The sequence below is a fragment of the Cnephaeus nilssonii genome (assembly GCF_951640355.1).
Source record: "Cnephaeus nilssonii genome assembly, chromosome: 9".
Taxonomy (NCBI): domain Eukaryota; kingdom Metazoa; phylum Chordata; class Mammalia; order Chiroptera; family Vespertilionidae; genus Cnephaeus; species Cnephaeus nilssonii.
The window spans coordinates 63,413,726-63,438,105 of NC_137080.1; the positions used below are offsets into that span (position 1 = coordinate 63,413,726).

The 24,380-nt window shown below is 47.0% G+C and overlaps 3 protein-coding genes, 1 long non-coding RNA gene and 1 pseudogene across 11 annotated transcripts in view; 3 read left to right on the top strand and 2 right to left on the bottom strand.

Annotated features, from left to right (window-relative positions):
- The first annotated feature begins 1,759 nt into the window (after positions 1-1,759).
- Positions 1,760-2,376, top strand: LOC307105544 (V-type proton ATPase 16 kDa proteolipid subunit c-like; annotated as a pseudogene). The gene has a single exon. The product of its transcript is annotated as a V-type proton ATPase 16 kDa proteolipid subunit c-like (transcript).
- A 578-nt stretch (positions 2,377-2,954) lies between these two features.
- KHDC3L (KH domain containing 3 like, subcortical maternal complex member) lies at positions 2,955-6,012 on the bottom strand. Its single transcript, XM_079781459.1, is given in 7 exon segments — positions 2,955-4,307; positions 4,309-4,437; positions 4,439-4,496; positions 4,498-4,545; positions 4,547-5,072; positions 5,337-5,516; positions 5,660-6,012. Coding segments are annotated over 7 exon segments (1,185 nt in total). The 5' UTR covers positions 5,829-6,012; the 3' UTR covers positions 2,955-4,232.
- Positions 6,013-9,044: 3,032 nt separating this feature from the next.
- Positions 9,045-10,788, top strand: LOC307105263 (developmental pluripotency-associated 5 protein-like). The gene is made up of 2 exons (XM_079780952.1): positions 9,045-10,090; positions 10,181-10,788. Exons 1-2 carry the CDS (start codon positions 9,979-9,981, stop codon positions 10,495-10,497), a joined length of 429 nt encoding a protein of 142 aa, XP_079637078.1. The 5' UTR covers positions 9,045-9,978; the 3' UTR covers positions 10,498-10,788.
- On the bottom strand, positions 10,103-21,598 carry LOC307105264. Of its 3 annotated transcripts, XR_013814007.1 has the most exons (5): positions 21,459-21,598; positions 20,154-21,052; positions 17,498-17,594; positions 10,783-10,929; positions 10,103-10,344 (listed from the first exon to the last, which is right to left on the bottom strand). It is a non-coding gene; the product is annotated as an uncharacterized lncRNA (long non-coding RNA). The 3 variants fall into 3 exon arrangements; XR_013814008.1 differs by having other exon boundaries at positions 17,498-21,052; XR_013814009.1 differs by lacking the exons at positions 10,103-10,344; positions 10,783-10,929 and having other exon boundaries at positions 16,553-17,594.
- LOC307105262 (uncharacterized protein) overlaps positions 21,522-24,380 on the top strand; it is a gene marked incomplete at its 5' end in the record, with an annotated part of 43,886 nt that continues 41,027 nt past the window's right edge. For 2 of the 5 annotated variants that reach the window (XM_079780948.1, XM_079780951.1), the window contains 2 exons: positions 21,522-21,876; positions 21,962-22,138. In XM_079780948.1, coding sequence (XP_079637074.1) covers positions 21,522-21,876; positions 21,962-22,138 — 532 coding nt within the window. Of the gene's footprint in view, positions 22,139-22,764; positions 23,058-24,380 lie in introns of those variants that run through there. The other 3 variants (XM_079780950.1, XM_079780949.1, XM_079780947.1) reach the window with 3 other exon arrangements.

Below are 24,380 nucleotides of genomic sequence, written 5' to 3' on the forward strand. Positions count from 1 at the left end.
TCCAGCGCCAACCTGGCTTAAATGTCCTTTAAAGAATAAAAGGAGCCGAAACCGGTTTGGCTCAGTGGATAGAGCATTGGTCTGTGGACGGAAAGGTCCCAGGTTCGATTCCGGTCAGGGGCATGTACATTGGTTGCGGGCACGTCCCCGGTGGGGGGTGTGCAGGAGGCAGCTGGTCGATGTTTCTCTCTCATCGATGTTTCTAGCTTTCTATCCCTCTCCCTTCCTCTCTGTAAAGTATCAATAAAATATATTTAAAAATACATATATAAAAAAAGAATAAAAGGAGCACTGTAGTGTACCTTAACGATACAATATTTTTCGAGTCCATCTATATATACCCTTTTCCTCCACCATTTTTCTATCTATTTTAATAAGTTGCTTCATCTGGGAGGAAAAATGAACAAGACTGCCAATTGAACTGTTGGTGTAGGCTTGCCCTTCTATAAAGTTAACATGGTTAAAATATTGGGGTAGATAATGAAAAAAAATTTTTTTAAGTGACACATGTGGACAAAATAGATCGGTAACACTGAGTTTGGTTAAGTATAGTGAAACAGCTTTCATACCATGTAGTGGAAAAATAAATTGGTATGGCCATGTTGTAGAGCAGTTTGGCAGTATAAAATTTTAAAGGTACTCGTTCTTTAACAGGTGCCACACCTGTGTCCCCAGCAATTCCACTTCTTGGAAATGCTCTCATAGACACAGTGTGTGGCAAAAGTAGGCCCGAGTGGAAAATAATAATACAAGAATAAACGGTTTTGGGTGCTCACAACTGTAAACCTACTTTTGCCACACCCCAACATGGACACAAAGAAGAAATTCAACACAACAGTTTATAACTGAGAAATTTGGGGAACTAATCAACCAGCAGTAAGGGAAAGGTTCAAATCCACAATACTGAGGAAAATCAAGTTACTAGAAGTAAAAGGCTATGTGCAATTATGTAAAAGTACAAATTAAACAGTTAAAAGTGATTTCTTGAGCCCTAACTGGTTTGGCTCAGTGGATAGAGCATCTACCTGTGGACTGAAGGGTCCTAGGTTCGATTCTGGTCAAGGGCATGTACCTTGGTTGCGGGCACATCCCCTGTAGGGAGTGTGCAAGAGGCAGCTGATTGATGTTCCTCTATCATCGATGTTTCTGACTCTCTATCCCTCTCCCTCTCTCTTCCTCTCTGTGAATAAATCAATAAAATATATATATTTTTAAAAAGTGATTTCTTGTAAAGGCAGATAGGGAGGAGTATAAGATAGGGACTTTAGCCCTAACTTGTTTGGCTTAGTGGATAGAGCTTCGGCCTGAGGACTGAAGGGTCCCAGGTTCGATTCCGATGGTGGTGGGGGCATGTACCTTGGTTTCGGGGTCTATGTTTCTCTCTCATTGACTTTTCTTTTTTTTTTTTTTTCTCATTGACTTTTCTAACTCACTATCCCTCTTCCCTTCCTCACTGTAAAAAAAAAAATATTATAAAAAATAAAGATAGGGACTTTGATCAGTAATCTTATAAAGGAGAGAATCTGCAGTTCGGGTCATGTGGGTACTACTTAAAGGGCGGGGGGTTAGAAATCAACATTGAGTCTTGTTATACTCTGTAGCCTCAATTGAAACTTTGAGTCTACGTTGAATTTGTGTTTTGAATAGAAGTACCTAGGATTGAGCCTTCGCCACCACGTCTGATCGCTCGCCTCACGCTCGCTGCCAGCTGCCTGCCCGCCTCGCCCAGCTGGTTCTCCCCCCATCCCCACCCGAAGACATGTCCGAGGTCAAGAGCGGCGGTCCCCGAGTACGCCTCCTTTTTCGCGGTCATGGGCGCCTCGGCCGCCATGATCTTCAGCGCCTTGGGTGCTGCCTATGGTACCGCCAAGAGTGGCACCGGCATCACGGCCATGTCTGTCATGCGACCAGAGCTGGTCATGAAGTCCATCATCCCAGCGGTCATGGCTGGCATCATTGCCATCTATGGCCTGGTGGTGGCAGTCCTCATTGCCAGCTCCCTGAATGAAGGCATCAGTCTCTGCAGGAGTTTCCTCCAACTGGGCGCTGGCCTGAGTGTGGGCCTCAGTGGGCTGGCAGCTGGCTTTGCCATTGGCATTGTGGGTGACGCCGGCTTGGGGGGCGCTGCCCAGCAGCCCCAACTATTCGTGGGCATGATCTTGATCCTCATTTTCGCCGAGGTGCTGGGTCTCTATGGTCTCATCGTCGCCCTCATCCTCTCCACAAAGTAGCTCCTCTCTAAGCCCACCAGCCACAGGATATGATGTAAAGACCACCCCCTCCTCATTCCAGAATGAACAGCCTGATACACATGCAAGGGGCAGCTGCCCCCCTCTACCCCCAAGTAGTTGGTCTTGTAAATGCGCAGTGTCCTAGTGCCCACGGTCTGTTGCCCTCACCAGCCCTGTGCCGTGGACTTCTGGGCCCACTCATCACCACCCATCCAGATCCCCCGACCAGTGAGGATGGTGGCTTCTAGCCACCCCCACCCATTTACCTGCCCTAGAGTGCTCTGTGTATAGGGATGAATTCGAGTTGTCGTTTTCCCTGGATGTTTATTTATAAAGATTTGACCTGTTCGCACGTCTGTGGAGCAGCCCTGCAGTCTCCCAACTATAATAATCTTTACAGCGTCGCTTTGTGGGGTTACCCTGTGCCCTGAGGTTTTTTTGTATGGAACCACTGTCCTCCAGCCCTAGCTGCGGGGCCATGAGCTGGGCCTCCCAGGCCGAGAGCCATGTCCAATAAAATTCTCAGATGTGAAAAAAAAAAGTACCTAGGATTTTCTTGCCTCTTCTATAGTTAATAACCTATTGTAAATACATTTTATTTGTTCTTATTATAAAAAATAAACTATTTAAAATTGGAGTGATGGCTGGCCGGTTAGCTCAGTTGGTTAGAGCGTGGTGCTAAAATTGGAGTGATGTTAATGTAAAAACATTCAAACCTGTAAAGAATTTTTAAAAATATATTTTAATTGATTTTTTTACAGAGAGGAAGGGAGAGGGATAGACAGTTAGAAACATCGATGAGAAACATCAATCAGCTGCCTCCTGCACACCCCCACTGGGGATGTGCCCACAACCAAGGTACAAGCCCTTGACTGGAATGGAATCTGGGACCCTTCAGTCCGCAGGCCGACGCTCTATCCACTGAGCCAAACCAGTCAGAGCCAAACCTGTAAAGAATTTGTGTTTGAGCCAAACTGTCCACAAATGCAAGGAAGCAGTATCTTAATGATTGGGATAATGCTCCAGAGAATGGCGGTTTTTTATCTAATTTTTATACATTGCAATCAAGGAAGGGACGTAGGTGGGTTATGTGAAATCCAATGGTGATAGATTAGAGGCGGGAGAAAGCAAGGAGGGGGGGAAACCTCTGGGATTGGATAAAAAGTAAAATGATACTCACTTAGGTGGGTGCAGGATTAACATGATAATGAAAGAATTTATTGTTATCTGCCCTGGGGCCCAGGCCCATTAGGTTGTGCCTCAAGGGGTCTGGAAAAAGGGAAGTTACAAGTTACCCAGACATTTCAAGTTTTTTTGTCTGTGGCTTAAGATGTTTTTAGAGAGGAAGGGCAAAGGAGAAAAACATCTATGAGAATTATCAATTGGCTGCCTCCTGCATGTCCCCTACTGGAGCCCTAGAGCCCCAAACCCAGGCTGTGCCCTGACCGAATCTAATGGAACTGACCTCGGTGCATGGGAGGATGATCAGTCCACTGAGCACATCAGCGGGCCCCTTGAATTTTTAAAAATGAAAGTTTTCCTAACACTGAGATTGGTGCTTGCTCTTGTTTTTTAATCTCAGCACCCAGCTGTTAACAGTTTGCTTCCTTCTAGCAGGCACCTGGTGTTGGAGCTGCCTGGAGCCAGAAGCCAAATCTGACAGAGTTGCTAATTACTGCTACAATGGCATTCATAATGTATCAAACTAACATGTCAAACACCTGAAATATACACTGTTTCAAATATACGTCAGTTTTAAACAGTGACAAAGGGTGCTCCACCCAGGTTTGGAGCGGTTTCCCAGGGAGGCAGACTCCTTGGGCCAGAGGGGCCGCTCAGTGGGCAAAGCCAGGTGTGCGGGGTTCAGGGGCATGAGGGAAGCACCAGCCTGCGACCTCTGGCCGCTAGAAACCCACAGGTCTCACCTGCTTGTAGATAGAAAGCAGCCTACAACAGATATTGCCTCGCCTTCTACCTGCCAATTAACAGACGGTAGGTAATTCAATTCTTTATTAAGGACATTGGTTCTTTTGTTACAACTTTTTGGATTTGTGTTTGCAAACATTTAACATGGGGGGTGAGGAGGGGAAACCAAGAACAACCCACACCACCCTTTGCTTCCCCCAGCTTCTGCGGCAGAAGCAGGACCTAGCACAGGGCTCCCGATGGGGGTTTTCACTTGAACCTTGCCTGGCTCGCGCTGGGGGACCCCGAAATGCCTTCATAACCTGGAAACCGGGCTCTGGGTAGTGTTGGGGGAGCTCCGGGTCGCCGCCTCCTAGACTGTGTTGGGGAACAGCTGGGTCGCCACCTCGCGGACAGCGTCGGGGGACCGCTGGGTCGCCTTCTCTTGGACAGAGTCGGGGGACCGCTGGGTCGCCTTCTCCTGGACAGCGTCGGGGGACCGCTGGGTCGCCTTCTCTTGGACAGAGTCGGGGGACCGCTGGGTCGCCGCCTCCTGGACCGCGTCGGGGGACCGCTGGGTCGCCTTCTCTTGAACCGCGTCGGGGGACCGCTGGGTCGCCGCCTCCTGGACCGCGTCGGGGGACCGCTGGGTCGCCGCCTCCTGGACCGCGTCGGGGGACCGCTGGGTCGCCTTCTCTTGGACAGCGTCGGGGGACCGCTGGGTCGCCGCCTCCTGGACCGCGTCGGGGGACCGCTGGGTCGCCTTCTCCTGAACAGCGTCGGGGGACGGCTGGGTCGCCTTCTCTTGGACAGCGTCGGGGGACCGCTGGGTCTTGGCCACCCGGACTTTGTCGGGGGAGGCCTGGATCGCAGCTAGCCGGACTGCAGCGGAGAAGTTCCGCGGCTCGGCCCGGTGGGCAGCGTTCTTCCCCGAGCCTGGAAGAAGAGCGGGTGAGGAGGCCGCACCCGTGTCCCCACTCTCCCCCCACAGGAGCCATCCGTAAGGGCTGCGGGGGTGGGGGCCGGAATCTGAGAGCACGGGGTCCACCTGGCCTTCTAGACGCCTCGCAGAAAGGAAGCCCATTCCCGGCGGACTAAGAGGATGAGACCGCTGCCCGGGCACCCCCAGGAAGCACCAGGGTCCCTCCCCAGCAAGCTAAGGTCTGCCCAGGGTTCCCCTCGCTATTCCCGGCCCCCTACCTTGTGCCCGGAGTTGGCGGTGATAGTGAGCCAAGTTCATGATCATCTTGGACACATCCTTTTGGTAAGAAGGCCGACCAAATATCAAGATCTCAGCCTCGCCTTCAGGGTCCCACTGGTTAACGCGAAGCAGGGTCTGCGACACACACTCGACGTGCGGAATGTGCTCTCCGCCGGGGCCTGCGCAGGAGGGACAGAGGCCGTGAGGGGAGCGCGGGGAGGGGAGGTGCCGGGAGCGGGAGGATCGCCAGGGCCACGGCGGAGGCTGGCCCCGAGGTGCGGTTAGCCTGGGTGACAGGGGCTGGGGGAAGGAGGCCACGCACCGAAGATCGCTTCCACCAGCCACGCCTCGAGGCGAACTGCGTTCGGGCTCCTGAGGTACTCCGAGTGGAACCAGTAGGGCTGCTTCGCGTGGTCACCCAGCACCTGGAAGGGCGCCCCGCCCCGCTGCTCCAGTGGCACGAGCGTGGGAAAGCGCTTGGCGGTGGCCATGCCGCGGCGGGACACGCAGAGAGGCTGGTGCAGATGCCAGCGAGCCTGGATTCGGCAGCGGCTCTGGGGCCCCGGCCTTATTATAAGGGCTGGGGCAAGCTCCTCCCCGCCCGCGCCCTGCTCATTGGGTTCCAGGCCTAGCCTTCCGCAGCCGGCTTCTATCCCGGAGGGCACAGGTGCGCTCTGTTGGGGGTGGGTTCCCACGGGCCCCGCCCTCCCCTCCTTCCACCCACCCCACCCCCCGCCCTCTGGGAGGGAGAGGCGGAGCTCTAGAGCCGTAGGGAAGATCCAACAGCTGGACCATATCCGTAGAGAAGCAGACTGATATTTTCAGGGACCCGGGTGCTTTTCAGACAGTCCGAATGGGACCATTTTGGCATTCCTGAGGAGTTGGAATAACTTTTTAATGGAAAACTAATTAAATACACACACACACCAAAAAAATAAGCAAAAACTCAAAGAGTAAAATAGTATTCAAGGGCTAAAGTCTCCCACTTCCTCCTGAACCCCCTGACCAATGAGCTCCTTACCCAGAGGCAGCACATTTCCAGTTTCTTCTTTAACCTGCCAGAGACAGCTGAACACAGCCAACAGCAGGTGGTCCATGTGGTTTGGACACGAGAGGGGAGTCCCTTGAAATTTTTGATGTCTTAATTCTCTGACACAATTACATTTCCATGTCTCGATTGTTCTGCCCAGCTTAAAGCATTACTTATTAACGGCTACTCCGCAAGATGAAGTTAGTTAGCTCTCACATCAGGAGTTGGGTATCATGCCCGGATCCAGCGGGCTGAGATCCTCAGAATTCAGGCTTATCCTTCAGTCCTCCATGGAGTTAGTTCTTTTGGCCAAAGAAGTACATGGGAAGTTTGTAGGTGTTCGACATGGTTCACAGTCTTGAGACCTAAGCAGAATATGCATTAGGAGCCAAAGAAAGGCAGCTTCAATTCAAAAGGTCACAGGATTGCCTTGATTGGTCTGGCTGAGTGGATAGAGTGTTGGCCTGGGGACTGAAGGGTCTCGGGTTCGATTCTGGTCAAAGGCACATGGCTGGGTTGCAGGTTCAGTCCGGGGCGGGGGGTGGGGGTGTGTGCAGGAGGCAGCCAATTAATGATTTTCATCATTGATGTTTCAATCTCCCTCTTCCTTCCTCTATGAAATCAATAAAAAAATTAAAAAATAAATAAAAGAAACATGATTTAAAAACAAAACAAAAGGTCACAGGATGGACTTATAAACTCCTGTGGGTAGGCAGAAGAATTAGATGAATATATAACTGAAACCCAAGGATCTGGGCTCCATAACTGTCTCCCCTGGAGCTTATGGAGTCATTAACACAGCAACTATAAATTGAAATCTGAGGTCCCATCAGATTTTAAGGATCAAATCCAGGAAGCATCTTCATGAAAATCTCTAGTCTGAAATCTACTTCTTCTACCAAAATGATATAGGATGATAATATTTTCCCTTAGTTGACATAAGGATACTTGCAGTTCTATGCATATTGTTGTCATTTCTGTGTGTGTGTGTGTGTGTGTGTGTGTGTAGATCTTTTACTTTCTTAAAGTTTCAGAATTGGGTATAGAACTATTTAAGAGAATTAAAACCATAATATTGGTAATTATGTTAAAAAAGAATCTGTATTTAAATGAAATCCTAGAATATGAAAACTAATCTGTGGTGATAGAAAGCAGGGAGTGAATGCCTGGGAAAGGGGATGGAGGGAGGAAGGGATTGGAAAGAGACACTAGGACACTCTTGGGGACGATGGAAATGTGCATTATCTTGATTACAGTGAAGGTTCCACTGGATGTGTCTATATGTCAAAATTGGTCAAATAGTACACATTTTAGTATAAGCAGTTTATTGTACTGTATTCTTCAAAGTGGTTAAAAAAGAAGGAATCCATATGCATGGTATTTTATTTTCCTGTAATATTTTAGATAATTTAACCTATTAGAGAAATAGTTTTGTAATTCCAATTTAAAATATATAATTAATTGATTTAGATATGTGGGTTAAGATGAAATCTTAGTTTATATGCAGTATTGGATTCCTGAAGAGAAATTCAGGTTCAGTATATTAATAAGTTTTATTTATTTGACTTATAGGAATTGTTTGGTAATTGGGAAGTTATTTGAGACTTAAAGTACCTTGCAATGCTCTTTACCATGTATGAGGATATTTAGTTAATTAAGTTTGTCAGTGGAACCTGTGATATTTAGAGACCATTAAATGTAATTGTTAAAACTTTCTGCCTTGCCCTAGCTGGCTTGGCTCAATGGCTAGAGTGTCAGCCTTCAGACTGAAGGGTTCAATTCCAGTCAAGGGCACATGCCCAGGTTGTGGGCTCGATCCCCAGTGTGGGGCATGCAGGAGGCAGCCCATCGATGATTCTCTCTCATCATTGATGTTTCTATCTATCTCTCCCTCTCTGAAATCAATAAAAATATACTTTAAAAAAACCCACACAGAACTTTCTGCCTGGTCAGAGTGGCTCAGTTGGTTGAAGGTCATCCTGTGCACGGAAAGGTTGCCAGGGCACATACATGGGTTTCGGGGTTCCATCCCTGGTCGGGGCATGTATGGAAGGCAACCAATTGATGCACATCAATGTTTCTCTTTCTCTCTCTAAGCATGTCCTCAGGTGAGGGTTAAAAACACACAAAAAACCAACTTTCTATGCTTATGAATGGGATAATAAGGTTTGAAAGGGAAACATAGAAGCCTAAGAAAGGACTAAAGTTTTGGTTTTTATAATTTTTAGGGAAGAAAAAAGTGAATTGTCAAATAAGCCATGATCATAATAGCCAGCTGAGGGATTATTAGATAGATGTTCCTGGAAGGTGGTCTTGGGAAGACCCAGCTTCATCTCCATCTATGAAGCCCTAAAACATTGAAATCATACCCTCATTGGGTGAATCCAGTACATCGCTTCAAGCAATATATTTCTTTTTTATTGATTTCAGAGAGGAAGGGAGAAGGGATAGAAACATCAATGATGAGAATCATTGATCGGCTGCCTCCTGCATGCCCCCTACTGGGGATCGAGCCCGCAACCCAGGCATGTGTCCTTGGCCGGAATCGATCCTGGGACCCTTCAGCCCGCAGGCTGATGCTCTATCCACTGAGCCAAGCTGGCTAGGGCAAGCAATATATTTTTAAAAATAAATAAACCAGCCCTAACTGGTTTGGCTCAGTGGATAGAGCGTCGGCCTGCAGACTGAAAGGTACCGGGTTCGATTCTGGCCAAGGGCATGTACCTTGGTTGCGGGCACATCTCCAGCGGGAGGTGTGCAGGAGGCAGCTGATCAATGTTTCTAATTCTCTATCTCTCTCCCTCCCTGTAAAAAATCAATAAAATAATTAAAAAAATAAAATAAACCAGTTTATTTAGAGCCAGAGGTCTGGACCATACGGTTTGGTTCTAGTGGCCAGGCAGAGCACAGATGAACTTTGAAATTGGAATAGATTCAAAAGTTCCAGACCCAGGGGCTTCGAGGAACTCGAACAGTGGGAGCACTTTAGAGTCCCTATAAGATAATGAATTTTTAGATCTCGTGTTCCTCTTTGTTAAATGACAGGAATTACTCCTGAGGTCCCAGAATTCACACCTGCGACGTGAGGACCCAGGATCCAACCCCCAAAGAAGGAAACGGACCCTCCTTTGGAACGTGGAAGGCTGAAAGGCTGAAACTCGATTTGGCAGCTCCCGGTGCGGTCCTCGCACCCTTAAACCTGAATTTCCACTTTTTGGGGTTCAGGCCCCACCATTCGTTCCTGGGGCAAGAGTAACGCCTTTGTCCCGTGAACTTCCAAGGCGCAGGGTTTCTGGTGCCGAAGAGTCAGTGCAGGTGGGAACCCTTGTAAACTTGGGGACAGCTGGGCCCACGATTGCTCGGGAAGGTGCAGGAGGTCACCTGCTAGGTCAGAGTGCAGGCAGGAGGCGGGGGAGAGCAGGACGATGTGAGCCCCGGATTGGGCCTCCAGGTCGGGGGCGGGCCCTTCCGGGGCGGGGCCTGGCTGGAGGGCGGGGCCTGGCTGGGGGCGGGGCCTGCCCAAGGGCTCAACTTTGGCGCGGCCGCGGCGCTGGTTCCTCTCTTAGGCCTACCATAACGCTGAGCGTGATTGTCCTTTCGAGGCCTTCAAGATGGGGACGCTGCCGAAGCGGAAAGATATCCCACCGTGGGTGAAAGTTCCCGAGGACTTGAGAGATCCCGAGGTGTTCCAGGTCCAGACGGCGCTGCTGGAAGCCATGTTTGGTAAGTGAGCCCAGTCCTGCCCGGGTGCCTCCACCCGGGCCGGCGTCTAGGCCTCCAGGGGTCGGAGCGCTCATCCTCTTCCCCACATAGGCCCCGGAGGATCTCGAATCCCATACATCGAGCAAGTGAGCAGAGCCATGCTCGAGCTGAAGGTTCTGGAATCCTCGAACCTCACCGAGGTCGTGGTTTACGGCAATTACTTGTACAAGCTCCGAACCAAGTGGATGCTCCAGTCCATGGCCGAGAGGCACCGCCTGAGGCAGGAGCGAGGTGAGAAGCCAGGTGCTGGGGAAGTGGGGGCGGGGCACAGCCTCACTTCCTCTCCTACCGCCCTCCTCACCCCTGCCTTCCCGCCCCCTCCTGCAACCGCCGCCCCGGGCATCACCAGCCCTGCGGGCCCTAGGTGATGGGCTGTCCCTGGACTCTTGGGTTGGACCGTGGGCTGGTCCTAGGGGCCTTGGAGCAAGACTTTGATGAGAGGTGGCCCCGGGTTGGTCTTATAGGGTAGGGTTATCTGAGATCTCAACCCTGCCCGCCCCCCTCCCCCCACTTTCTTGGAGGATGTTGGAATGGGCCCAGTGGTTCCTCGTTCCGAGGTCCCTGAGAATCCCAGGCCCAGAACGTTGGGCCAGGACCTTGAAAGAGGCCGAGAACTGGCCAGGCTCTTGCCTCCCTTTCCTCACCACACCTACCTTTGCTTTCCGATACAGGGATGCTCAAACTTGAGGACGCCATGAATGCCCTCGAGCTAGGCCTTTAGCTGAAGTGAAGCCAGTTTGCAACCCACGTGCCTGGGACCAGGATGTGGACAGGAGGCTGTGGCCAGATCTGGAGTAGGTCTGCTCCCCACCGAACAAGGGAAAACAGCTTGTTGTGGATTTTTGCATTTGCCTCATGAGTCCTGATGTAACTTTTTCCCAAGGTTGCTAATTAAAGAATAAAATGTTAAACAGTTCCTCGACATGTGGTTGGAGATAATATCACCGTTAAGGTGGACCTTGTACTTAAGCCTTAAATGAACCCCCCCCCCCCCTCCCAAAGCTAAGTGTAGAGGTCCAAGAACACACTTGGCTAGGGTATATATAAAAAGAAAAAGGCAGGTGTCTAGGAGCAAAGGTTTGTTTTTTTAAAAATATATTTTATTGATTTTTCACAGAGAGGGAGAGGAAGAGAGTTAGAAACATCGATGAGAGAAACATCGATCAGCTGACTTCTGCACACCCCCCGCTGGGGATTTACCCAGCAACCAAGGTACATGCCCTTGACCGGAATCGAACCTGGGACCCTTGTGTGTCCACAGGCCGACGCTCTGTCCACTGAGCCAAACCAGTTAGGGCAAGGAGCAAAGTTTTGAGATAAGTCTCCAACCAAAAACCGGTCAATATAGAGGAGATATGATATGGTCTGGAACTGACTTGGACTCAAAAATAATAGCTCTGCCCTGGCCTGTGTTGCTCAGTAGGTAAAGCGTTGGCCTGCAACTCAGTCTTGGTTTCAGTTCCCAGTCAAGAGCAGGTACCTGGGTTTTGGGTTGATCACCAGCCCTGGTTGTCTGTGTGGGAGGCAACCAATCCATCGATTTATCTTTCACATCTGTTTCTGTTTCTCTTTCTCTCTCTTTCCCCCCTCCCTCCCTTCCTTGCACTCTCTAAAAAACAAATGGGAAAAATATCCTCAGGTGAGATTAAAAAAAATAATAATAGCCCTATAAATAGATTAACATAACATGTATACAATGAAAAGCAACTATTCTATAAAACAAATACAGAAGCATCAATAACTTCATAGTATAGCAGTTTTATATCCTTGTAAACTCTTTCGGTTCTCATCTTCAGTCTGCTGCAGGATGTTATTTAGGTAGAATTTGAAGAGAATTCAGCCTTACAGATAGGTTCTCCTTTTCCACATACCTAACAGACCTCTTGAAAGGGGCTCTGGGGTTCTCTGCCACACTTACAGAATTGCTGTACGGGGTCCCCAAAGGGTCTGTGAAATTGCAGGTAGATAAAGGCATTATTCTAGGTGGGGAACACCCCTGATTTGTTGAGGGTTATCAAAATGGGGACTACAGTTTTCCCTAGTAGAGACTAGCTTAGTAGTTCCAAACCAAAATGAGTCCCACTTGGGGAACTTTCTGGCCCTATGACCTTAGTCAAGTTGTTCTATCCTCTCAGTCTCCAAATTGAAGATAACAGCATCTGACTCCACATGAAGTTGTGAGGTTTAGCTGTTAATATAGGTAGGGAACTTAAAACAGACATCACACTGTAGCAAGTGTTGACTATTCTTAGAGATTGACCAATAATGAAAGAGAAGACTAATAATGAGCTGTCTTCTGATGGCATGTCCATCAGACAGCTAGAGGCTAAATTCCCAGAGAATGCTGGTCCAAAGGGAAAGACCATATATAATTTTGCTAGATGCTACTAACTTGCCTTCCAAAGGGGTTGACATAATTTCACACCTAGCAACAATATATATATATATGATTGCCTCTTTCCCCACAACCTCACCCAGAGACAGTTGGTAAACTTTTTTTTTTTTTTTTTTGCTGAGCTGTTAGGTGAAGAGTCTTCCTGTCTTTAGTACTTCTTGATGGAGTCTGCTTTGTGGACCAACAGTTGTGGAACCCTCAGATTACCCTCAGCTAGTGCACCCTTCAAAGAGTCAGTGGGCAATGAATGATTGTGTGTAGGACTGTAAACAAAACTGAAATCCAATCTAGTGAAATCCTTTGGTTTATAAGTGGCTAGCAAATAGCCAACACTGATTGCCAGTGGAACTCAAACCACCTGGTACATTAACTCAATTCTCTCAATATTACCATTTTACTGATTAGAAAATCAAGACCCATCGATCACATCCCCTCCCCAGGATTCATCTGAGTGAAGGGAAGGGGAAGATCCCACTCTGAGTGGAGAAGGGAAGGGGAAGGTTCCAAGCTGGTGTAAATGCTCCTAGGAGGGCCCAAACTGATCTCATTCCCTTCCTGAGCTCCAGGGGACTATCTGCCTGGACTCCAGGGACCAAGGACCTCTGGGGAAAGAGGTCTCTGCTGCTGTGGTCTCGGTGGGCTGGAGTGAGTTTACCAACCTCTGATGACAGGAGGGCCTGGCCCTCCAGAAGATTTCAACCTGGTTGGGGCATTATGTGGATCTAAGAGGCAGTGACTATGACTGCATTGTTTTTTGAGGAACTTGAGGTTCTTTGGGAACTGCAATGGGGATTTGACCTGAACAGGGAGGTCAAGGAAGGTTCTCGGAGGAAGTCACTCCTGGGTGAGAGCAGAGTGGCAGCAGTGACCCCCAGCCCCCTAGAGACCTGGGGGCAGGGTCAGAAAGGGGGGTGGGGGGGGGAAGCAGGTTGGCCCAGAGCCTTGTCGACCATGCAGAGGAAGCCACCCATGGGTTTTCAGCAGGTAGTGAGTTTTCTAAAAATCTAGTCCAGTTTTCCCTATGCCACTTATTGAAGAGACCGTCATTTCTCCATTGTGTATTCTTTCCCCCTTATAGATTAACTGATCATATAAAGTGAGGGTTTATTTCTGGGCTCTCTATTGTTTCTTGATCTATGTGTCTGTTTTTATGTCAATACCACATTGTTGTTGTTTTTTGTTTGTTTGTTACCACATTGTTTTTCTGTAAGATTTTATTTGAGCCAAACTGATGATGATGCTGGGAAGCAAGATCTCTAATACTACATTGTTTTGATCACTATAGCTTTGTATTATAGTTTGAAACCAGGGAGTGTGATACCTCCAAGTTTGTTCTTTTTCAAGATTGCATCAGATTCCACAGATTAAGTGTTTAGGCCAGAAGAGAGTGGCAAGAAATATTCAGAGTGATGAATAGCAAGGACCTACAACAAAGATTACCCAGTAAAGCTATTATTTAGAATTGAAGGTCAGATGAAGAGCTTCACAGACGAGAAAAAGCTAAAGGAGTTCACACTAAATCGGTATTACATGAAATGTTGAAGGGTATTCTTTAAAAAAAGGAAGAAGCGCCCTAGTGGCATCAGCCTGTGGACCAAAGGATCCCCGGGTTCGATTCCTGTCAAGGACACGTTGCAGGCTCTTCCCCAGCCCACAGGCTCGTTCAGGAGGCAACCAATCGATGTGTTTCTCTCACATCGATGTTTCTGTCTTTCCCTCCGTCTTTCACTCTCCCTGAAAACCAATGGAAGGATGTCCTCAGGTGAGGATTAACAACAACTACAACAACAAAAATTTTTAAAAAAGGAAGAAGAGATTAAAAATATGAACAATAAAATGCCAATAAATATCTATCAACAATTTAATCTAAAAATTAAAATAAATGAACAAGAAATTTAATGAACAAAATAAACCAATGAATAAAATAGAGTCAGAAGCATGAAAACATAAAACAGATGGATGAATTTCGGGTGGGGGGGTGGGTCAGGAAGAGATTAACCAAAGATCTTATATGCATGTATGGATTACCTATGAACATAGACAATAGGGTGGTGAAGGGGACATCTGTAATACTCAACAATAAACTTTTTTTTTAAAGGCAGAAAACAAAAAGATTTATGTGGAAAGGAACAATTCTGAGTTTAAAAAAACAAAAGATAAAAAACAAAATTTAACTTGAGTAAATTTGAATATACTAATTGGCTTTATTAAGATATCCCATCTAGCAAACAAAAGGCTGCTCTGAGGAGTTGGCAAAATGGAAGACTTTTATAGAAAGAAGGGTGGGACAAGGGACCTAATGACAAAAGAAAGATTATTTTTGGGCTGGGACATCTTTTATTTAGGGAAAGAATAGAGAAGAGGTTTTTTTTATCATGCAGATTGCTTCTTTTTTTCTATGGGGAAGGGAGGGGGCCCATGTGACGTTGCCTGGCTAGAGCTGGTTGATTTCAAACTGGTTGATTAAGGTTATATTTCTGGGAGAGGTTGAAACTGCAATTAGATCAGGTATTAAATCTAGATTAGGTACCATGGGCTTTTAGCACAAGTCTTTGGTTTCTCCATCTGAAAATGGGGGTTATAACTATAGTATCTCGTGAAGTGAAGAGGATTAAATGAGTTAATTTAAAGGCTTAGAAAAGTATCTGGCAGGTATTGAGCATTCTATAAATATTAGCTATTATTTTAAAAAATTTAAAAAATATTGATGAGAGAGAGAGAGAGAGAGAGAGAGAGAGAGAGAGAGAGAGAGAGAGATCAATTTGTTATTCTACTTATTTATGCACTCATTGGTTGTTTCTTGTACGTGTCCTGACCAGGGATCAAACCCACACCCTTGGTATATCTGGACGATGCTCTACCCGGCCAGGGCAATATTCACTATTCTTATTGTTGTTGCTCTTATTGTTCCTTTTCTCAAACTGCTTATTAACCATTCTTTTTTTGTATCTAGTAGGCACGTGTAACCAGTATTTTATTGAATTCCACTTGGTCCAGTGCAAGCAAGAAGTAACTTTTTTTCTCACTCACTATTCCCCATTAAATTTGCTCAAATTGTTTTTCCACACACTCGGAATAAAATCTCAAGCAGATTCCATAGCCTTTTTTTTCTTTATCACTTTCAGATACTATTGTGTTCCATTGATCTGTTTGTGCATTCTTTTGCCAATACCACACTGTCTTGTTTACTGTTGCTTTAAAGTAAGTCTTGAAGTTAGGTAGTGTTAGTCTTTTGACTTTGTTTTTCTGTATCTTATTGTTTTAATATGCATTTTTTAACTGGAGAAGATCATCTCACACACTTGTAAGTAATTTATTTTCCCTTTCTGTGAATTGCCTAATCATGTTCTTTATCCATTTTCCTATTGGGATCTGCACTGTTTTTATTTATTTTAAAGAATTCCTTACATAATCTATATATCAATATTCTGTTGTGTGGTTTTGTTTTTTTTTTGGTGTTTAAGTATCTTCTTCAAAATCTGTCATCCATTTGATGATTTCATGATGTAATTTTGTCTTTTTATTGAAATATAATCGATATACAACATTGTATTAGTTTCAAATGTCAAGATAATGATTTGATATTTGTACATATTGCAAAAATGATGATCATAATAAGTGTAGTTAACATCCAATATCACACATAGTTATAATTTTTTTCTTGTAATGAAAACTTTTAAACTCTACTTTCTTAGCAACTTTAAAATACAATACAGTATTATTAACTACTAGAGGCCCAATGCACGAAATTCGTGCAAGGAGCCCAGCCCTCGCAGCCCTGGCTGGGCCTCGCAGCTCCAGCTGGCCCTTGCAGCCTCTCGCAGCCCTGGCTTTGTCAGGAAGGTTGTCTGGACGGTTGTTCTGCTGTTTGGTCTAATGAGCATATTAGCTCTTTATTATATAGGATAGTCACCATGCTGTCCATTATATCCCCAGCACTTATTTATTTTATAACTGGAAGTTTGTACCTTTGACCACCTTCAGTCATTTTGCATCCCCTTCCCCCCCACCCCTCCAAATCTGGCAACCTCTCATTTGTTGAAATGAAAAGTCCTTAAGTTTTAGGTATTTGGGACATATACAAAAAATTTTATCTAAAATTCAGATAAAACTGGACATCTTGTATTTTATCTGTCAATTCTGGCTATGAAGGTTTTTTGCTTTCCAGGCACTCCTATTTGCTCTGAAGGATTGTTTCTGTTAATATGCTTTTATGTTGTAAATAGCTAACTCTCTCTTTACATTTAGTTTGGGACTAATTCTAAAATAGATGGTCAGTCAGTTCTTCTTGGTCATCTTTGAAGAGGAGAGCTGAAAACACAAGCACTGCCAAAGACTAACATTTGATCATGCTTGTTTTACCTAGTGCTCTTTTAACTTAACATGTGGACATACCTCCCCTCAACCTCTCACCTTCGGTTAAGAATGCTCACATTTTTACAAATTTGGCACATTTCTTGTTTCAGGTTTATCCCATTGTTGGCCACTAGGTAGAGCAAGAATCTTATTTATGCGGATTCTAACGCTCCCTGATCCTGGATGTCTCTAAGTGGTAAAGTGGTCTTGGTCTTGGAATTTTTAGGCACTTTTCAGCACACTCCTCATCTTAAAATTCCCCGCAGATTATTAAGGATTTAAAAGGAAAAGAGGAAAGGGAAGAACTTCTAAGTTCATCTACCTATCATGTTTCAGCATAATAACTATAATTTACTTGAGGTCAAGTCTCACAACTGTGCTCAGTCTGGGGGAGTTCTGCAGCCTCCTTCTGAAGTAAGTCTAAGATGGTTTAGGTGACTTTGTAGCCAGAGGTCAAGGACACACCCATTTCTTTACCAGATCCTAAAGTTATCAATTGTTTCTTTTAAATAGCAGTGAGTATATAATTGAGAACTTAAAAAAAAAAATCTTTTTTGGTGAAAATCTTTTTATTTCCTATTCAGGATAGTATTCAGTAATAATCAGATGTTACTCACATTGGTTGTAAGCCAGCCCTCTGCTAATGAGGTTTTTATTGACTTGTTTCAGAATTAACAAAGTTGAAGTCCTTGTCCCTTCTTTGGAGCGGTCGATCTGTAGAAAGAGTGGTTGGCAACAGTCAAGCTCTGAGGACATAGCCTCATAGGTCTGTTGGAGCCCTGGCCGGTGGTTCAGTTGGTTAGAACATTGTCCTTGAACACCAAAAGGTTGCAGGTTTGATTCCGGTCAGGGCACATACCTCGGTGAGGGTTCGATCCCTCGTTGAGGTGATCGGGGCATGTATAGGAGGCTACTGGTTGATGTTTCTCACATCAATCTATACTGTAGGTGGTTAAGTCATGTAAATTCTGTTTTGGAAGAGAATGGCTCAAGACTTGACTGCCATGCTCTCTTAGTTGCTATTTATCAAATCCTTTTCCTCATATATAGGAAGAATTGTCACATGGGGAATGGCCATGAGTCTCAGCCTGCTGGTTTGGCTAGTTCAAGGGCTTCCTGGCACAAAAGCTGTTTAGAACCTTGGCTCTGTAGAAGAGGAGCAGTGGCCATACAGTCTGCTATAGTTCCAGACTAAAGCAAAGCAAAAAGCAGCATCAACTACCAACAAAAAACACCCCAAACTACCCAGCCCTTCAGTCCAGAGGCTGATGCTCTATCCACTGAGCCAAACCAGCCAGGGCTGGAAGAGAGAGGGAAAGACAGAAATATCTATGTGAGAGAAACTAGTGACCTCCAGTAACCTCTTGGTTCATAGGTCGATGCTCAACCACTAAGCCACACACACTGGGGGCGGGGGGTGGCTATGAACTTGGCTTTTCTAAACTAAAAAGGAAATACAGCACAACCCTGGATAACTTGTTTTGCTCAACTTGGTTTTATTATAAAGTTGATGTGAAAAAAATTAAGGGCCCAGGCCTGCAACCAAGGTACATGCCCTTGACTGGAATTGAACCTGAGACCCTCTAGTCCACAGGCTGACATTCTATCCACTGACGCAAACCAGCTAGGGTAGAAATGCATTATCTTAAAAGCAATCACTGTAAAGCAAAGAATGAAGGCAGGTACATTAAGAGAAGAGGGTGCTTCTATCCTTCCTCATCCACCAGTGGAGAAAAGAATGGGGATGGGGGTGAGGAGTGGGGGTGGGTGGAGAGGCATTTTTTTCCATGAAACACTATATATATAAAAGCCTAATAGACCAAATGACTGAATGACCAAATGACTGGTCGACCGGTCACTATGACACGCACTGACCACCAGGGGACAGACCCTCAATGCACAGGATCAGGCTCCCTCCTGTCTGGATCAGGCCTGCGGGGATCAGTCTCTCTACTGTCTGGATTCAGCCTGGGGGGATCAGGCCGAAACCAGCTATCCGACATCCCCCGAGGGGTCCTGGATTGCGAGAGGGTGCAGGCCAGGCTGAGGGACTCCACTGGTGCACGAATCCGTGCACGTGGGCTCTAGTGTAAAAATAATACCAGCAATAGTTTATGCCTAATAGGCCTTAAATATTTGAGCTTTTTTCTCTATTTCTTGCAAGTAAAAGATGATTATATTAAGTCCTAATTTAATATCCTCAGTAAGTTTTTTGAAAAATAAGGAAACCAATTTTGTCTTAGGCTAAATGAAAAGAAAAAAAAAAAGAAAGAAAAAAAGAGTTAAGTTCCTATGGCATATTAAAGATCCAAACATTTCTGGCCCTGGCTGGGTTGCTCAGTTGGTTAGAGCATCCGTCCGATATGCCAGGGCTTTGGGTTTAATCCCTGGTCAGGACACTTACAGGAAGCAACCAATGAATGCAGTAATGTGTGGAACAATAAGTTAATGCTCCTCTCTTTCTCATCAATAAATATAAATTAAAAATTAAGAAAAGAGAAAAAGACCCAAACATTTCTACTATTAAACACTGAAGTAAATGTAGATATACATACTGGTACATATAAGAAAGATTAAGATAATGATTTTCCAACCCATTTATTCCCAGGTCTCAGGTGGCAGGAACCCATCCTGGCAGCTCAGGGTGAAAGGCAGGATCTAATCCTAGACAGGGAGCCATTCCATTGCAGAGTGCACCCTCACACACCCACACTGGCTCTGGGACAGGTTAGATGTGCCAGTTCACTAACATTGCATATCTTTGGGATGTGGGAAGAAACTGGAGCACCTGAGAAAACCCATGCAGACATGGGGGAAATGTACACCACCACAGTGGCCCTGGCTGGGAATTAATTTTTTTTACATCGACTTTATAATAAAACCAAGTTGATCAAAACAAGTTATCCAGGGTTGTGCTGTATTTCCTCTTTAGTTTAGAAAAGCCAAGCTCATAGCCCCCCCAGTGTGTGTGGCTTAGTCATTGAGCACGACCTATGAGCCAAGAGGTCACTGGCGGTCACTAGTTCCATTCCCAGTCAGGGCACATGCCTGGGTTGTGGGCCTAATCCCCAGTAGGGGCCATGCAGGAGGCAGCCAATTGATGTCTTTCTATCTCCATTCCTCTCTCTAAAATCAAAACATAAAAAAAATGAAAAGCCAACTTCATAGAAGTACTTGCCTAAGGCCACATAACCCATAAATGACCAAATCAGTACTTTAAGATCCCCTTATATGTACTATCTCCCCAATTTGCTCCCACTTCCCTGTTCTCACCAGCTCTGGTGAATTGTGAAGGTTGTTTGGGCACCTCTGGGAGACCTCCTCTGCACATGTGTCTGGAGCTATCCAAATTCAGAGTTGCAAGTCAGGGGCTGCAGTGTTCACCACTAACCGTAGTTCAGGCTCTTGGGCCACAACAGTAATGGTCATAGACAGTCCTGAAAATTACTGCAGGTAGCAAATAAGAGACAAGGTAAGGCGAAGGCTCAAAGAAAGGATTGAAAAGTCTGCCAGTGGTTGAAGGAGAGGTACTTTATCTAAGTGAGGCCTTTTGCCTGGCAAGGCAGAGGGGGAAACTCAGCAATATTTATTTTTGTTTGCATGTAATAGGGAAGATAAATAATCTGTGATAAGCAGAATAGAACAGGTGTGAAAAGGCAAGGTTCGGGAAATTATTACAGATCCTGCAAAAAATTCCAACACTTAACCTCCCTTACCGAAATGGCGCCACTTATGTGCGAATTCTATCAATTGCACCACCACAACGCAAAATACTGCATATAAGCGTTTAAACGCAGATCTGCGGTTTAAAGGCGGATGAGAAAGTTCATCCAAATCCGCAAGGCTGGTGCGCCAGCTGCAACCTAAAGCGCCAGGGATGGAATCTCGCTTTCGGCCGGCCGGCCCACCAGCCGTGCATCAACCTCTTCGCGCACCGACTCCATCCAGCTTTGAATCCGCTGGTCTGACGGTTCCAGGGATTGCCAGGGGTTACCCAACGCTTGGGGTCACAGAAGCGAGCGAGGCCGCGCCTCGCTGGGGCATCAGAAGGTTGGAGCTGCCCTGGGGTGCCGGGCGGGGAAAACGGCGCCCACGGTGGAGCCCCACCTGCCTTGCGGTCCCAGGGGACTGGCTTCGTCCAGCATCTGCTCTCGGTTCACACCTTTCAGCGTCTGTAAAGCAGAATGCTTGGGTAGGGAAATCTGGTCTCTTAAGGATGGCTCGGGCGTTAGAGCCACAGAGCTTTGCATTCAATTGCAGGTTTCCCTCTCCAAACGAGTTGCTTCACATCTCGGGAGCCTCAGTTTTCTTGCAGGTCACCATTGAGTTCCGCGGCCAGGATCCGCATATGGTTGCAGGCTCCCCCCCCCCCCCCCCCCCCCCCCCCCGTAAAGGCAGGTATGGTTTCCACGGCTGCGGGAGAATGTGGACCCCGAGACAAGGGCCTTCTACGTGGAGACTTTGGGGATCCTAGAATCCTAGGAGGCGACGCGGGTTCCATTCAGCTGCCACCCTTCACCCCTCCTCATTTACAGGTTCCCTGCGCTTGGCACCCAAGGAGCCCTTCTCCCGGCTTACCTGTGCCAGGGAACCTCGCAAACTGGGAGCCTGGAGGGCCTGGGATGTGTTCAGGGCAACCGAATGGCAGAGGCCGTGACTGAGAGCATCGCCGAGCGCGACCTGTGCTTTCCGAGGATCGAAGAAATGGAACGTCCGAGAGCCCGCGGGCAGCGGGACGGAGCGCCAGGTGTGGGCACTAGAGCGGCGCGCACGGGGCGGGGCGCGAGGCGCCATAGGGGGCCGCACCGCTCCCGGCCTCCCCGCGGCTCCGGCTCCGGCTCCGGCGGGATGCCCCTCCCTGCTGGCCGCCAGCACCGGCGGCAGCGCTGGGGCCGGGTCACGAGGCTTCGTCGCCACCAAGTCCTGACGTTATTGGAAGACTACCCTTTCCCAGAGGTCCTTTACGTCGAATTGTGGATGGTACCGATGCTGCTTGGTGAGTCGCCCGGACCTCATGCCCTTGGAGGTCCTGGCAGTCGCATCTTCTCCCTTCCCAGCTTAGTGCCCGTTTCCCTTCCCAGGCCCGGGGGCCCGAAGGCTGACCGCATACGAGAGGTGCTTCGACGTTTTAATCCTGATGAATACGGTCTCAAGGTGCAGAGCCATGCTCTTCATCATCGGAGAGACCTTGCGCCGGTGCGCGGTGGCGTCCCTGATTATGAGCACGGCTATGCAGCTTTGGATCCGCCGAAATCGAGGTGAGTGACTTCAGGGGTCCCGGTTGGGGCGCTTCATTTGCCCAGGGGTCCAGAAAGGTGCATTTCACTTCCCCGCACCCTTCTGGCTCTCTCTAGTTGCCTAGTCTGAGGGCCTGGGCCAGTTCTGAGAACCACCACGGAGTCGAACCCCTGGGTGTGGGTCCTGGCTCCAGAGTGCAAAGAGCGAGATGCGGTAGGCGAGTCTATGGCTAGACCCAAGTGTGGAGAGTTTAGGCTATCTGTGCACCCCAGGGTTGGCAGTCCCTGGGGACTCTTCAGGGTAGCACTTGAGGGGACTTGTCTTCCGCCAAACAAACCTCTTCTGTGGGCCCGCCCCGTCACTTACTTACGTTTACTAGGACTCCGGAATTCAAAGCATAGTCCCTCTCCCCCCCGCCCTCCCCCCCACGCACCCCAACAGAATCAGCCTCACCTAGAAATGTGTTAAGAATGCAGACTCCGGGGCCCACCCCAGACCCATAGAATCAGAAACTCTGGGGACGGGGTACTGTCACCTGGGATTTAACAAGCCCGCCAGGTGATTGTGATGCGGGGCAGCATTTTAAAACCGCCGCCCTAGGGTATTCTCCAGAAAGCATACACCTGACCAGCTGCTTTCTTTTTAGCCAGAACTAGGGCCAGACGGCTGCAAAGTTCTGCGCGGGCCTGGGGGCGCTCTGTTTAAGCCCCGGCCTGCTTGTGGCTGACCTCAGGAAAGGATGGCATTGCTTGTGGAAGGAATGCTGGCCTGGAGGTCAGGAGGCTAAGGGCTCCATCTAGTTTTGCTTGTGCCATGAAAATGGGGTTGAGGAAGGGTGTGGGGCAATGGTTCTTAATTCTGTGCCTTTCAAATTATTGCAAACTTGGATCTTTTATGGGAAGTTTAAATGGTTTTATAATAAATGATTTTCACCGGTTTTGTGTGAGTCAGTTTTCCTTCCAGGTTATAATGAGGAAAAGAAAAATTATTTTCACAAAGTAGTTTCAGCTCTTCACAGTTTTTGGGAGCCTGTATAAAACCCCTCTGCCGCTTTAAGAATCCAGCCCTCCATTTTTGCCTGGGTTCCTGCCAGTAAGAGTGGGGAATTTCAAAGAGAAAGTTGTGGGAAGACTGCCCAGCCGTCCAGTCAGTTGAGGGCAAAGAATTGCCCCTTAGCTGGTGTAATAGGCTCTCTGCTCACCTTTGCAGGAACAGTTCAGCTGTGGCTCTGACAGTCTTAGAAGCCAGTTTGGAGAAAGTTGAAGAACTTAAATGGAATTGCATATAGAGTATGTCTAGTGGCCTTTCTGGGTAAACAGAACTGATGTTCCTGGATAGTAAAACCTGAGTAATTTTTGTTGAGGTGAGGAGCAAAGAAATAGTTGGCAACCGAAAAGGCTTTGGGTTAAGAGTGAGATAATCATTCCTGTAGGAAAGGGCAGGATGTTGGTTTGGGGCAAGGAGGATGCTTGGGAAAGAGAGGCTAACAATCTAGAGGCAGATGGGGATAATAGAAGCCTCCAAGCTTTTGTGAAAGCAAGAAAGATGTAACCCAGAGCCCTGGAGGCACCAGCCTTAGGTAGGAGGAGGAGCATTCGTAACAGGAGGCCTAAAAGGTAATGATTCAGGGAGCTTTGTGGAGAGATTCATTCTACCTAAAGGGAAAGGATACTCTTCTTTATACCTTGTCTGAGCTCTGATGGCTTAATCTATGACTTTAATGAACATTTCTTTAATAGAAACACTAAATGCTTATGCACTACATCCATAACTAAGAAATTAAAATGTATGTACTATGGGGGCAAGGTGGAAGGGGTCAATGGGAAAAAAAGGGGGACATTTGTAATACTTTCAACAATAAAGCTAAATTAAAAAATGTACCGTATTTACAAATGTAATTTGCTCAAATTTTTAAATGATTGGACATACATTTCCCCCATTATCTGAAAATGGAGTGTTCCTATGAAACCTTCCGTAAACTGAAACGGGGAAGAAGCAATTGCTACCTTACGACATATCTAGGACACACAAAATAAACTGAGGCAAATAAAGCACAGAGGCTCACACACACAGTTCACAGCTAAGGTGGCTTGTTCCTGCGGAAGGAGCTGGTGGTGCCACGCTCCCTGCTCAGGGTGAGTGCTGCCTCTGAGATGCTCTCCCTGCGAAACAATGCTGAACACTAATTTTGCTTTTCTTGTTCTTTTGTAGAGTCACAAATCCTTTTCAAATTTCTTTTGGTTAGCAAAAACATGTATTAGT

Coding starts and splice junctions, on each gene's coding strand:
- LOC307105263 (XM_079780952.1), top strand. CDS start 9,979: ATGGGGACGCTGCCGAAGCGGAAAGATATCCCACCGTGGGTGAAAGTT. Junction 10,091..10,180: donor GCTGCTGGAAGCCATGTTTG/GTAAGTGAGCCC, acceptor TTCCCCACATAG/GCCCCGGAGGATCTCGAATC.